Source organism: Gobius niger (genome assembly GCF_951799975.1).
Source record: "Gobius niger genome assembly, chromosome: 1".
NCBI classification, from domain to species: domain Eukaryota; kingdom Metazoa; phylum Chordata; class Actinopteri; order Gobiiformes; family Gobiidae; genus Gobius; species Gobius niger.
Window position 1 is genome coordinate 43,018,026 of NC_136852.1, and position 14,678 is coordinate 43,032,703.

General features: G+C 42.0%; 1 protein-coding gene across 1 annotated transcript in view; it reads right to left on the reverse strand.

The window, feature by feature from the left end:
- Positions 1-6,331, reverse strand: part of LOC306971342 (zinc metalloproteinase-disintegrin-like jararhagin) — a 46,430-nt gene extending 40,099 nt beyond the window's left edge. The window contains exons 1-2 of the mRNA XM_079567582.1: positions 6,016-6,331; positions 3,991-4,203 (exon numbers count right to left, since the gene is read on the reverse strand). Of these exons, the coding sequence (XP_079423708.1) occupies positions 3,991-4,048 (58 nt within the window). The 5' untranslated portion in view covers positions 4,049-4,203; positions 6,016-6,331. The remainder of the gene's footprint in view (positions 1-3,990; positions 4,204-6,015) is intronic.
- Positions 6,332-14,678: the final 8,347 nt, after the last annotated feature.

The window sequence follows — 14,678 nt, forward strand, 5'->3', positions numbered from 1 at the left end:
CAAAACAAACACACCTGAAGGAGGCGGAGCCAATCCATCTACTGACTTTTCTTTTAGTTTCTAGTGCTTTCAGTTTGATTTATTTTCCGTCAATCTTTCCTCAGGCTGTTGACGCTCTGTTTCTGAGAACAGGTCGTGATTATGACATTCTCATCCGTGCGTTTCCTGTCCTCAGAGGGTTTTGGTTTCCTCTATGGACAGTTTAGAGATGCACAAATCTGGTTTTGATCGCTGCTTTTACAATTGTGTCCAAAACTGTGCAAACTCCTGCACATTGATTCTCCTCGTTTGTTTGTCTTTGCCGGTGCAGCACAGACACACCCTCTGCAACGGCCACAGTGCAGGGAAAACGCCAAATACCCAGAGCTGTTTTTTCCTTCAGGCAAACTATGCAAGTTGCTTAGGGCCCCCGCAGCTGTAAGGGCCCCGCATCTCAGTCAAACTACAGTGTTGTTACGGGCCTTTTTATCTGAAAGATGAGTTGAATCCGCACGGTTCTCATGAGCACAGTTACTTACAATAACTCTGGTTCTCTGAATGTGCACAGTCTGAAACAAATTGCGTTGCTCACAGGCTAATTCTCAGTGGTCAGACAGAAATAACCGTCAGGTGCAGGTTTCAGTTGGTTTTAAATCAGCGGTTCCCAAACTGTGGGTCAGGGACCAGAGGTGAGAGACTGTGACCATTTGCCATTTTAAAAAGTTGGGAAATAGACCTGTAGTAGTCCTTAATCCCAGTCTGACAGTGGCTTAGTGGTTAGTGGTTCTCACACAGAGGGGCAGGGCCTGAATTGAGGTCATTATGTTTCACTTCTGCCCTGCACTACTGCACTGTTTTTGACCATAAATGGATTCACTCTTCGTCGAATAACCATAAGACATATACTGTAGGGCCCCCGTGTTGATTTTTGCTTAGGGCCGCAGAAAGGGCAGCACCGGCTCTGCATATACCAGGGGTGTCCAAGCTTTTTTCATGTGGGGCCGCATACTGAAGTGTACAGGCGGTGAAGGGCCACAGATCGGTGGTTAGCGCTGCGAAACCTTCAATTAGCAGAGGTCTGAATTATGCTCCACACCTTTGTTAATGCTTTAAAACTTCATGCCAGCTCTGTCTTAGAATAAAATGTTAGTTGTTAGGTTAGAATTGTGTTGAATTATTGCATTTCGACTAAAAATGACCATTTCTGATGATGTGTACCGATGCAGGAAGGAGCCCGAGGGCCACCAACAATTGGACTGAGGGCCGCATTTGGCCCCCGGGCCGTACTTTGGACACCCCTGGCATATACCTTCAATGAATTGAGCAGGTTTGAACTGTCAGGACGCCAACAGAACAACCATTAATCCACTTTAAATATGACAAATGAACTTGAAATTGGCAATAAATCCAATTCTACTCAAAATCTACACTTCAAGTCACTTTCTGATCCATTTTCCCCAGTGTATGTAGGGCTTGACATTAACATTTTGGAGCGTCATTTGAGTAACATCACTATGAAGTATTTACACTTCCGTTAAATCCTCTTGAAGTACAAATGCCCTTTATTTGAGCAGGTAATTTTAAAGATCTGCCAAAGGAACAGGTATTTTTGCACATGAATCAGGGCCCAAAACCTGAATGATATTTCATGTTGAATTTGAGTCAGTTTGAGCTAATCCAAGATCAGATAAAAACGCTAAGTTTGAAATATTTCTTTTTCACTTGACATTGTTCCACCCTAGAATTAAGAACAAAATGTGTGTGTTGGCAAGAAGAGGTTTTATCTGATCTTAGGCTAAACCTCTTAGGCTAAATTCGAGTAAAATTATATCAGTTCTTCCCTTAAGATGATTATTCTCATTACACTTAGATGATGATCTGCAGTTTACTTGTTTCTTTCTTATTTAAGTGTAAAAATACATTTGTATGAGGCAAGTCATAAATACTCATTATTTAGAAGTATTTTCAGTTAGACTTAAGTGACCGATGCTCTTTTCAGCTCTTACTACTACTTCTCTTACTAATACTACTATTATTACGACTCCAGTTTCCCCTAATCTATGGGAAAATGTTTATATGAAAGAAAAACAAATAAATGAATAGAAATAAAGCCAGTACTTTAACATCTATCTATTTCTGCTACTTCCACAAGCTTCATCCTTTAAGAAAAAAATAATCTGTTTTGAAACTACACTGAAATACCATAAAACAGGTCAAACTGCAACTCCTACTACTGCAACAACTACTACAACAACAACGACTGCTACAGCTACTCCTACCACTGCAACTATCACTGCTACTACTACAACTACTAGGGCTGGGACGATCCTCTTTTGTCACAATCCGATACGCATCATGATACTCATGGGCCGATCCGATACACATCACGATACTCATGGGACGATCCGATATGCATCACGATACTCACGTGCCAATCCGATACGTATCACGATACTCACAGGTCAATCCGATACGTAGCACGATATTCACGGGCCGATCCGATACGCATCATGATACTCACAGGTCGATCCGATACGTAGCACGATAGTCACGGGCCGATCCGATACGCATCACGATATTCACGGGCCGATCCGATACGCATCACGATACTCACAGGCCGATCCGATACGCATCACGATTCTCACGGGCCATTCCGATACGCATCACGATTCTCACGGGCCGTTCCGATACGTATCACGATACTCATGGGACGATCCGATACGCATCACGATACTCATGGGCCGATCCGATATGAAGCGAGTCACGGCATGCCTTGAGGAGATAAAGGCATGGATGCAGCAAAACGTCCTAAATTTCTCTCATCATATCAAGAACCTGTGTAAAACGTCATTTTTTTCACCTCCGAAACATCGCAAAACTCCGTCCTCTCTAAACCGTTCCTGACACAGAAAAACGTATCCATGCCTTTGTTTCCTCAAGGCTGGACTACTGTAAGGAACGTTTTATTGGGCTCCCTGCCAAAGACATCCAGAGACTCCAGCATATACAGAACAGTGCAGCTAGACCACTTGTGCGAGCCAGGAAGTATAATCACATCACACCCGTTCTGTTTTCACTGCACTGGCTTCCGGTTTCTGCCCGGATCGACCACAAAATCCTGCTGCTCACCCATAAATGCATCACTGGTCATGCTCCACAATACCTGCAAGAACTCACATCACGGAAACCCTCCAACCGCACCCTCAGGTCGTCCAGTAGCCTCCACCTCCATGTTCCTTCAACCAAGTGCCGAACCATGGGGGGCAGAGCCTTTTGTTCTGCTGCACCAAGGCTTTGGAACAAAAAAACTGGACTTTTTTTTAAAGCTAAATTGAAAACTTTCCTTTTTAAGAAAGCTTTTAATTGTTGATGTTTTTTAATGTGTGTGTTGTCTTGTAGCACTCTGAGATTCTCTGAATGAAAAGTGCGTTACTAATAAAATGTATTAATATTATTATTATTATATGTATCGCGATGCAGTAAAGTAATAAGTGATACGTTTACCTTAAAATGTGTAAAAACTCATGTGTCAAAGTTTATGAACTAGTGGCCATTTATTCAAGTGTTAAGATTGAAAAGTGCCTCCAAACGCAACTACAATTACTACTGCAATCCCACCTACGGCAACATTAGAGAAAAGGAATATCTGTACAGCAAAAAAAGACAGATCTCTTGATGAGTGAACAATACTCACATTGAGTCCTTTTGACTTTCTACGCTTGCTTGCAATGGAATTAGTATTTTTTCACCTATAATAATAATAATAAGAAGAAGAAAAAAATCATATTTCAGGCAAATTGAGATTTTTTTTTTTAAATCAAATTTTAAGTGCATGGACAGATGTTTTTATAAACCTGCTCAAATCAATGACTTTAAATAACTTTTGGCTTATCCTTTTACCTTAAGCAGTGAGGCCTGATAAACCACCGAAGTATCATAATTTCCTGAGTAAACATCCCTCTCTCGTCACAGTGTCGCGTGTCTCCTGCAGTGGCCGATAGAGTGACTCACCTGAGCCGTGTGCTGCAGCCAGGAGCAGAGTCCACAAAAGCACCTGTCCTGAGCCCATTGTCCCGCGTCTCACAGTGGCCGAAACAGAGCCCGGGCTTTTAACCCCCGACCTCCCGGCACTGCCCCTCTGCTACAAACGCACAGGCCACGCCCCCCCCGAGCGCTCCTCACTTCCTCATTGATGGTTCATTGAGAGCCGGTCCGAACACGCCCCTGGAATGAGGCAAGAATGTCAGACACAGAGAGAGAGAGAGAGAGAGAGAGAGAGAGAGAGAGAGAGAGAGAGAGAGAGAGAGAGGGAGAGAGAGAGAGAGAGAGAGAGAGAGAGAGAGAGAGAGTGGCAACAGGCCAGGCAGAAACACATGCTGTTTACAAATAACAATGATGCACTTAATTCATCATTAACTAAGTGTTAATAAAGCTTTTCTCATCATTCAGTCATCTTTTAAGCACCTGTTTATGCTGTAATTATCCCTGAGTGTCTAAAGTTAGAAAATGATTAAAATTATATGTCTGTAAGGATCAAAGTTCACGTTAAAAGCAAAAAAAAAGAGGAGAGTTTTGTCAGCAGTGTCTCCCTTAAAGGCACACAATGTAACATCTTACACAATAAACATGAGATTTACAATGGGTTAGGTCTTAGTCCAAGTCCATTATTTGATCTGTCACTGCAAAAATATACTTTTCTGCGTTCGAATCTCAACCAAGCACATTTTCTCCAGTTTGGCTTTATCCAAATCTAAAAGCTTCAAAACAAAAAAAGCATCAAAATAGCAAAAAGAAAATGAGGATGAAAATCAAAAAAAGAGACGCTTCAAGGGTGTGACAAAAAAGTAATGATCACTTTTGTAGGTTTTAGCTTTCAAATGAGGGGTTGCGCTGTTGCTCTCCAGTCAAGAAGGTTTTAGATTTGGGTAAAGCCAAACTGGAGAAAATGCGCTCAGTTCAGATAAGAGGTTAATAATGTGCTATATTTTATTGGCTGATCACTATATTATCAACTAACAAGCTAATAGACCATGAATAACATGCTTATTCATGGTCTACCCTAACCTTAATCCTAATACGAAACCCTAAAAAGATTACTAATGCTTATTAATACTTAAAGGGACACCGCGCAACATTTTGGAGTATACTGTTGCCATCAGTAAATGACATGCTCCTAAGACCAGTTCGGGACATTACTGCAGTGGGTAATAAAAGAATGGATTTGGATGAGAACTTAACCTATTTGAATCTCAAATTCTGCTGCCTTTAGTCACATCTCCATGGAGACGAGCTGGAGACGTACCCACTCCCGGTAAAGTTACAGTCATGTCTTAGGAGAGCTGAGCTGCTAACAGCAAAACCACCACATGTTTGTTTCTGCATGTATGAGGTATCTTTCAACGATGAAAGTATCTGTCATAAAATAAAAGCTTGTATTTCAATTTTATTTTTGGGATCAAATTCTACGCGGTGTAGCTTTAATGAGCACACTTAAAATCAAGCAATACCTAAGTCAAACTAAAGACTTTATTTATCCCACCGTGAGTTAAACACTGCCCGCGTCCAGTGTCTCAAGAGAAAGAGATGTTCTGCCGGTCCCGCTGCGGCGCGGGGGGTTCACTCGGCCGAAACATGATCTAAACAGACGCACATGTTCACCCCCCACTCCCCCACCACCCCTCTCCCTCTAAAGACATCGCCACAACATCGCCATTGGCCGTGGGTGTCAGCCCATGGCCAGTTTTGGGTTTCAACAATGGCACGATTGTATCGAGGAAGAGCAGAACGAAGCGCCGACGAGGAAGAAACAGATTTGCCTGTGGATGAATCAAAGCTGTGCGTGAATGCAGTGAAATAAATCCCGCTCCGGGTCTTCTTTGACGAGGGGAAAACAAAAAGTTGATCTAGCATAATATGTCCACATTAACAACCATGTTATTACTGTCACTGTACTAGAAGGGTATGATGAACAATATAGCACCAAGCGAAGGAAAATGAACAGATAGATTAGTTTTTTAACACATTTACTGTTCCTACCTTGTTTCGTGCGTCTCTCCCAGACCCCGTCCCGTCTCTTCTCTCTCTTTCTCCTTTACCCTCCTCTTCTTCTATCCCATCCCGTCCTCACTTGACCCCTCATTTTCGGGCTGCGGTCTTGTCCCGGTTTGGCTTTTCCACTCAAGAGTCCTGAGTTCAGCGCGGGTCCGGCTCCCCGGCGGCAGCAGCAGCAGTAGATCCATGGTCGTGTCTGTGAACGGGACAATAAGCCCAATGTCCCCCCCCCCCCCCCCCCCCCCCTCTCTCTCTCTGCTCCCCCTCTGCCCCCATACGGCAAGGCCAGTTTGGGACACGGGGTCAGGACCAGGGTAAGGGAGAATGCGACGCTGGCAACAAGCGACTTCTGTATTGATCGCGTGCCAGTCTCACTTCCCGGTATAGGCATTTTCACTTCCAGATCTGGTTATTGTTATGAAATGTGTCTGTGGTTTTGAAAATGATCGGAAAAGTGTGTCACATGGAGTTAGTTATCACCTCCATTGAGTGGAGTTTGGAAATTCGGGGCTTTTGTCTGTGAGGTCGAGGCGGATCAACAGTCATTCAAGAAGGAGCTGGATGCAAAGGAGAAGCTGTGTGGAGTTTGCATGTTCTCCCGGTTTCCACTAAAAACATGTACAATAGGCCAGGATGAATGAGAGTGTGCTGTGAGTGTGGGACAATGGATGTGAGTTAAGTAAGGATTAAACAACTCGGAGCCGTGCATTAGACGGTTATAATGCACGACGCGGAGTCAAGAACACCACGACGCGTAGCGGAGTGGTGTTACTCCGCGAAGTGCATTATAACCGTCTAATACACGGCTCCGAGTTGTTTAATCCGCTTATACCAGGGTCCCACAAACGTAACATATATAATAAATATTTGTTTCATTTACTAAAGTCACTAAATATGCCAGACCACCGGGACTATTTTGTGTGGGTTATTAGCCGGTCACTGAAGGCTCGTCTCAGAGCGAGTCATTCTCCGCAGCTATTACGAGGATCTCAGTCAGGCTCAACGACACAACATCAGCACAGAATCACAACACAACAGGACTAACCCGGAAACACTTTTCCGTGGAAGTAAACACCGATATGCGGCACTCGTGGGCAGGAGTTATTTCACTTTTACGCTGTTTAACCTGAAGCTAAAGCTAGCTAGCTCAACCAGCTCAACTGTTTATGGAAACAGCTGCGGTGGAGTCGCTCACACCTGGGCCCCACCAACTGAAACTTTTATGATTGACTTTACTAATCCAGCCAAATATGTTTAAATGCAGGATAATTTTATGTATGCCTGAAAATCATGAATAGTGCCTTAACCGTTTTCAATAGAAATGGAAAGTTCATATGTTATTAACAGTAGCTAACCTAGCAGCTCACTCTCCTCTACTTCACATTTATCAAACATTTTGTTTTGGCCAAAAACGTTGAAATTAAACAAAATCCATCTCATTCGTTCCTGTCAGTCACTAATTACGTGTTTATCTGATTCAGCTGTGTCATGCGTTGCTATGGCGATGCCCACAGTGGAGTGATATCCCAGTGATTTAACTACCGGACTACGTGTGCGGTTATACCAAAATAATGCACCAGCCAATCAGAATCCAGTATTCACCCAGACCATGGTATAAGTTAAGTTATACTTTATGTAACTTACTTTATGTAAGTTAAGTTATACGTTTTGCGTTGTTAGCTAATTAGCTAACGTTAGGTGACACGTCGGCTGAGTGGACGAGTCACTGACGGGAACGAATGAGATGGATTTTTTTTTGTTAATTTCAACATTTTTCTCCAAAACCAAACTTCTGATGAATGAGAAGCAGAGGAGTGAGCAGCTCGGTAAGCCTGCTGTTAATAAAATATGAGCTTTCCACTTCTATTGAAAACGGTTAAGTGACACACACACAAAAGTGACAAAACAAGCGATGGGAATATAAAGTGACATCAACTAATGCCATGTGAGGACAAAGATCTGTTTAGATATGTTTTGTAGGTCTTAGCATTACACAAGCCTCAAGACTTCAGTCTAGTAGCTTTTAGATGTAGGTTATGCTGAACTGAACTTGGTTAAGGCCGGGGTCAAAGAGGTTAACCCTGTAGGGGAATCAGTCTCTGCACTGTGACCTGCAGAGACTGCAGGTCAGTGAGCAGCCGATGTAGGCCGGTGCTCTGGGACCCACCTCCAGATGTGGACCCAGGCTAATGGTCACAAACACCTGGCCAGAGGATTAACCTACTGACACGGGGAGAACATGCAAACTCCACACAAAAACACAGAAATTCCCACAGGAAATTACACATATATGTTCAGGAAGTCCAAGTTTAAATTTTACAGTATAATACAATATTTGTCCAACTCAGACACATACTCAAGCCTCCTGTCGTCAAGGAGGACAATCGGCATCTGCACTTTAAATGTTTTTTAAAGAAGGAAGACAGAGAGGGATTTCCACATGGATCATTGCCTTCCTCTTGAGAAAAGAGGTAAATGTTTTCTCTATGTGCAGTACATGCTAGTATCTTTCCACTCTTTATCAGACATTTTTGAAATTATGATTTTATTCAGACAGCCAAGGCAGTTGACAACGCCTTTTGTCACAACATTTATCAGGTGGGTTAGTTGAGTTATTTTATTATATTTTATTTATTTTATGTTTGTTAAACCAAGTGGGTGATTGACTTTCTGATTTCTACAATGACCTGACACTAAAGAACACCTAATGGTACATTTCTTAGTAGCTGGTGGAACGTGCACTTCTCTTGGTTATACAAACAAACTCTACACAGAAAGGCTCCTCGGCCCAATCAGATAAGAATCATGTTTTTTTTTCTGTTTGACAGCAGTTGAACATGAGCTAAATACTGGATGGTGGTTGGCCTAATTCCATTAGTAGACAGGAGCGTTGTCTATAGGTTGAATGAAAACTTGTACTGATTCATTCTTTTATATTATCAATTTTATTTCAGTCCCTGGCGAATGGATGTTAAGTCTTGAGGTCACCAAAAAGCGCTCCAAAGCAGATCGAGGGAATGTAATTTGAAGAAAACTGGGAAATTGGTAAAAAAAAAAAAAAAAAGTACAACAGTGACCATCAATCCCAATGTGGCGACCCTGAGTAAAAACCTTACTGACCATAGAAGGGGATTCATCTAACTGGTGGAAAAGGTCAAACCTTTCCACTTTCTCTAGATGTTTTACTCACTTTCTTTTAATTAACAGACACATTTGATGATGTTGGAACAAATTGTCTTTCAAAATGTTTTGGATAATTTGTTTTGATATACCACATTTCATTTTCAGAGATCTGTGTTCATTTGAAAATGTTCAATAAAGCACTGATTCTAGGAATAGCATATGAAATATATTAATATAGTAGCTTACCGTTGAATATGATTACAGTAGTTCACTGTCAAATTATGCCAAAACATCTTACAGTAACCCCCCATTAAAATAGAAATATTTATTGTTGAATACTACAACATTTATATGGTTCCAAGCTGTTGTTTTAAGGACTTCAGCAATATCGTAAATTTACGGTAAAGGGCAGGCAAATTTTGTTGCCAGTTCTTAACCGTAAATTTACACACATTTTTATTACAGTGTACTGTTGCATAGTAGCTACTGTTGTGTAGTAGCTACTGTTGTGTAGTAGCTACTGTTGTGTTGTAGTGTAGTAGCTACTGTTGTGTAGTAGCTACTGTTGTGTAGTAGCTACTGTTGTGTTGTAGTGTAGTAGCTACTGTTGTGTAGTAGCTACTGTTGTGTAGTAGCTACTGTTGTGTTGTAGTGTAGTAGCTACTGTTGTGTTGTAGCTCTCTGAGCAAAGACACTTGTGTAATATGCAACGAGGGTTTGCCAAGAGCATCACTTGGGTTTTGTACTTTACTATATTGACCCAAATGTTTGGCAAATTGCGTTCTGTATGTTCAGAAGAAAAAGAAAATCCATCTAAAATGTGAGTCATCAAGCGGATGTGGAAAGTCTTGGCGAGCGTCCTAGAAAGGGCTGGAGAGCTACTGGTTGGAGATCCCTATGCCTAAGGCAATCTGGCGTGGCGTGTTTACATGCATGTATCTTCATTAACATGCACCGTCCCAACCAAATACACATATCAATCACATGAAACCAGGCGGAGAAAACGTCAGACTTGTTTCTCGACTGAGCTTAAAGATTTGGGATCCCTCCAAAGGAGCTGGAAGGGGTGCATTCGTTTTTGTAGACACTAAACACTGACACTGAAAAATGAATGAACCGATCTCTTTTTCAGCCTTTTTCGCTGTGACCTGGAACAAACCACACGTTCATTCCTTCACGTTTGGACTGAACCGAGCACACTTTCTCCAGTTTGGCTTTACCATATAACTGACAAAAAAGTGACAAAAGATCGACAAAAACATGGCGAAAACAAGACAAATAAAAAAACCTATAATAACAAAAACCTACAAAAACACAACAAAAACGCGGACATAAAAAGAGATGAACTCATACCAAAAACGCTTCAATAGTGTGAAACAACCACTGCAACAATGCAACAAAAAAGTTCCAATCAGTTTTCTTGCAGATGAGGCGTTACACTGTTGCTCTCCAGTCAAGAAGCTTTATTTGGGGAAAGTCAAACTGGAGAAAATGTGCTCGGTTAGTCAGTGTCACAGAATGATCTCCGTCCAGCTGTAGCCAAAAACAACACTGCCCCCTGTTGTCAGTCATTTTTTACAACAAAGTACTTTCTTTCTACCAAGAATTATGAGAATCTTAAGCTGCTGACTGTCTAACTTAGACAGTCTTATTCATATTTCAATATAAAGTTGTTGTTTTTTTTTTTATAGCTTTATCTTTTTTTAACCTCTTAACTCCCACATAAACTGAACACATTTTCTCCAGTTCAGTTTAAGTTTCATTTTTTTCGTAATCTCTCAGAATTGTGTCTTTGTACATTTTTATTTTTAATTTGTAAACACTTGTACAACTTTTAAATTTCACACTTAGTGACGAGATTTGAGAAGTTTATTTTCAATAAAAGGATTGGTGTGCTCTCCATGACCTTTCCTACTAATGATTCAAATAGCTCTTTTTTGCAGCAGGAACAAGGACTTAGTGTACTGGTATATGTGTTGCCCCAGACATCAGCACAATAACTGAAATATGGGAGAATCAGTGAGGAATAAAGCATCCTCAACAAGCTACAATCAAACAAATCTCAAAAAAAAAAAAAAAATGCCAATACTTTTGCTGACATTTCTTTTTACATAATCAATATGAGTTTTCCAATTTAGTTTTTCGTCTAAAACAACACCTAGGAAGTTAACTTCCTTGACTCTTTTTATACTGACTCCATCAGTCATTGATGTAATCATTGTAATTTGCACGTTATCAATTTTGCTATAATTACTGAAAATCATATAGTTTGCTTTGTCCCAAATTAAAGATAACTTATTTTCGTTAAACCAATTTCTCACTTTTAACATTTCCTTTTCAATTCTCTCTGATAGCTCCAACAAATTACTTCCCGATTGACATTTATACTAGTGTCATCAGCAAACAACAAAAAATGTAACCTGTTTAATAAACAAAAAAAAGCATTGGCCCTAAAACAGACCCTTGCGGAACTCCACATATGGCTTCTCTACAATCAGATAATATGTACAAACTGCTTACGATTTGTAATATAACTTTGAAGCCACTGATGTGATACATCCCTAATCCCATACAATGGAAGAGGGCACCACTAAATTGAACGTTAGCGTCCCGATTCTGCACAGGGAAGAGTTTATCGACACGTTTCAACATGCAGGGTCACTTTTCAGGGTCACTGTCACACACATGCTGGAAAACTCGCCCGAGAGTTCATGAAATTGATACAAATGCCTGAAATGATTCGAGGAACAGCGTTTTTCCCCCACAAATATCTAAGATTACAATACACTAAAGGAGACCAAAACAAATGGAGGAGTGGTTCCTTAGCAATGCTTGGGGTATACAAGCAGCAACCTCCCTCTCTTTTGGTACAGCTGTATTTTTTTTACCTTTTTCTGTGAACTGCATTGGTGGTGTCTGTTTTCCACATTGTTTTGCTGGTTTTGTACATCTTTGTGGGGTTCGGTGGAGATTTTTACTGCACAGAGTCCATACTGGTCCTGAAGAAAGTATAGCTTTTTAAAAGTAAAAAACAGCTAGCTTATGCAAGAGGGTCTAAAAGCAGCTGATGGAGAGTCCAGACCTCCACAGGAAATGACGACAGCTCCACTTTTCTCCCCACAACATTTATTGAAGTTAATTTCAATAAACCGCCTTTTGTAGAAATAGGCCACCACTTTTCCATACTGAGATATGTCCTTACCTGAGCTTAGACGAGTTGATGCGTACCTGTCTGGTCTTTGTGTGTGCGCTCAGTCACATAAAAAATCCAAACTTGTCGTTAGCATTTAGCCTCCTCTCCTCTATGGGGCCATGAAGTTAGAAGCGACCAAGCTCTTCCACGTTTTCTCCATTTAAATATTGTTACATGAGTATTCACACCATCCAAGTATAGTTACACAAAATTAAACATGTCGATTTTCTAATCGGATAAAAAGGGGCACTATATTGTAAGGCGTAATAATACCGTAGGAGCACTTCGACGTCTGCACAGTACGGCGGCACGGTTGTAGAGCGGTTGGCCCTTTTTGTGTGGAGTTTGCATAGTCTCCCCGTGTCTGCTCCGGTTTCCCCTACCACAAAAAACATGTACAATAGGTTAATCCTCTTGCCAGGTGTTTCTGACCATTGGCCTGGCTCCACATCTGGAGATGGGTCCCCGAGTGCTGGCCCACGCTGACAGCTCACTGGTCCTACAGGTCGCTCCAACGGCATTGAGGATGGGTCAAATACAGAAACAGGGACAAATTCAAACTCTGTGTATTTGACCTTTCAGTGACCCATCGGATGCGTGTGTGGTTAGCAAAGCTCTTTACTATAGCCGTCATTCCACATAGTGCGGTCCGACAGCGCTCGCCACGATCTACGTGCACGTATCCACTCTACCCCGCACACACTTCTGTTTCCACCATACACACACATTTGTGGTGGGCCGCGCCCCCACGGAGGAGCATGCTATACAGATTGTCATTAAAAGTTTTTAGAGCCGCAATGAGAACAAATGTGGACAAATGCTGCCTTCTGGTGGGACTTATGGAATCATTCAGAGGAGCCAAGCTGTATCAAAACAGAAAAGAAACCGCTAATACAAAATAAATACAACTATGAAGGTAAGCTACATGCAAATGTTATGCTAGCATCAGCTGCAGCTAAATGCTAATATCGGCAAAATCCCCTTTTAGAAATATGTGAAATATTAATTCCGTATGACCTGCGTGTTGATAGTGAGGACGGTCCACTCACTCTCGTTGCCAATCAGAGGTCAGAGTTCTGTTCACGTCACATCAGACATGGACGAGCACGCTTTGGCCACAGCCAGAGGTCGGTCCCAAAACCGATCAGACCGGTTTGGCTCTGGCCTTTGTTATGGAAAAGCTCGACAAGGGGAAGGGAATCTTATTTGTATAGCGCTTTTCATTTGACACAAGTCACACCCACAGCGCTGCACACATGAAACCAGTAAATTGGTGAGAGCCGGATGTGCGTCAACGTCCGCCATGACAAGAAGCTTCCGAATTGGTCTGTCAGTTAGGAAGGAATTTGGAAAAGAAGCTTCATTTCTAACTATCATAGCCACTTTAGCATAGGGACCTCTGGTGCTAACTAACCGGTGATTAGGAGCTATGTGCCATCCCATAAGCCACTGCACCATTCCTCCCACCCCCCTCGGCCCCACCCTCGAGAGGATAAGATTCTGCACAAGCCACATTTTATAAATGTGCCAAAATCCATGTTGTCGTCGCCACAGCTCAGTCACATGTCAGTGTGTTAAAGAGTAAACTCAGTAAACGGATTAAATGAAGACAGCTTGTGCTTTTGCTTTCATTTCGTAGGAACTTAAGCCACATGGCGAATTTGCTACTGTAGCTTTATGAAACAGCTGTTGAGATAAAACGAGGCTAAAGGGAAATGTGATGGCTCATTTGGATGACCTTAAAGAAGAAAAACAGCTGTTGGTGATGTCACTTCCCCTTCCCCTGGGTAAGGACGGTCGAATTGGACAATTCCTGCTGAAGCTCTAGTTCACTAACTGCATAGAGATCTAACAGTCGACCCCATGAAAGGTTTAGGACTAGTTGCTAGTGTTAGTGTTTAGAGGCTATAATTTGATGGTTTCGGATTCAGCCTTCATTTGTAGAAAACCTTACAAAAAAAAACGAAATAAAATGGATCCTGAAGCATTTACTAGAAAAAAGTGTGTTCCTTGGAGGTTTTCATGCTTTGATATAATATTACCATAGTGAGTTTATTCTGGTGGTTAGGAAAGGGGGGCTGAGGGCCACAGGCTGGGGACGACCACGAGGCAAAACCCGTACCCGATGGCTGGACGTCATTGCAGGCGAACTCCAACAACATGGAGCTGCTGTGGAGGATCCAGAGCAGCTGGCATACGACCGCCAGCACTGGAAACAACTGGTTCATCTGGTCGGCTCAACTCACAGGGACGGGACGCCCCGCCAACCCATCGCAGGACCCTTAAGTCAGTAAGATACTATGTTTGTTGTCGTGTTAGCGATCGTGCAACA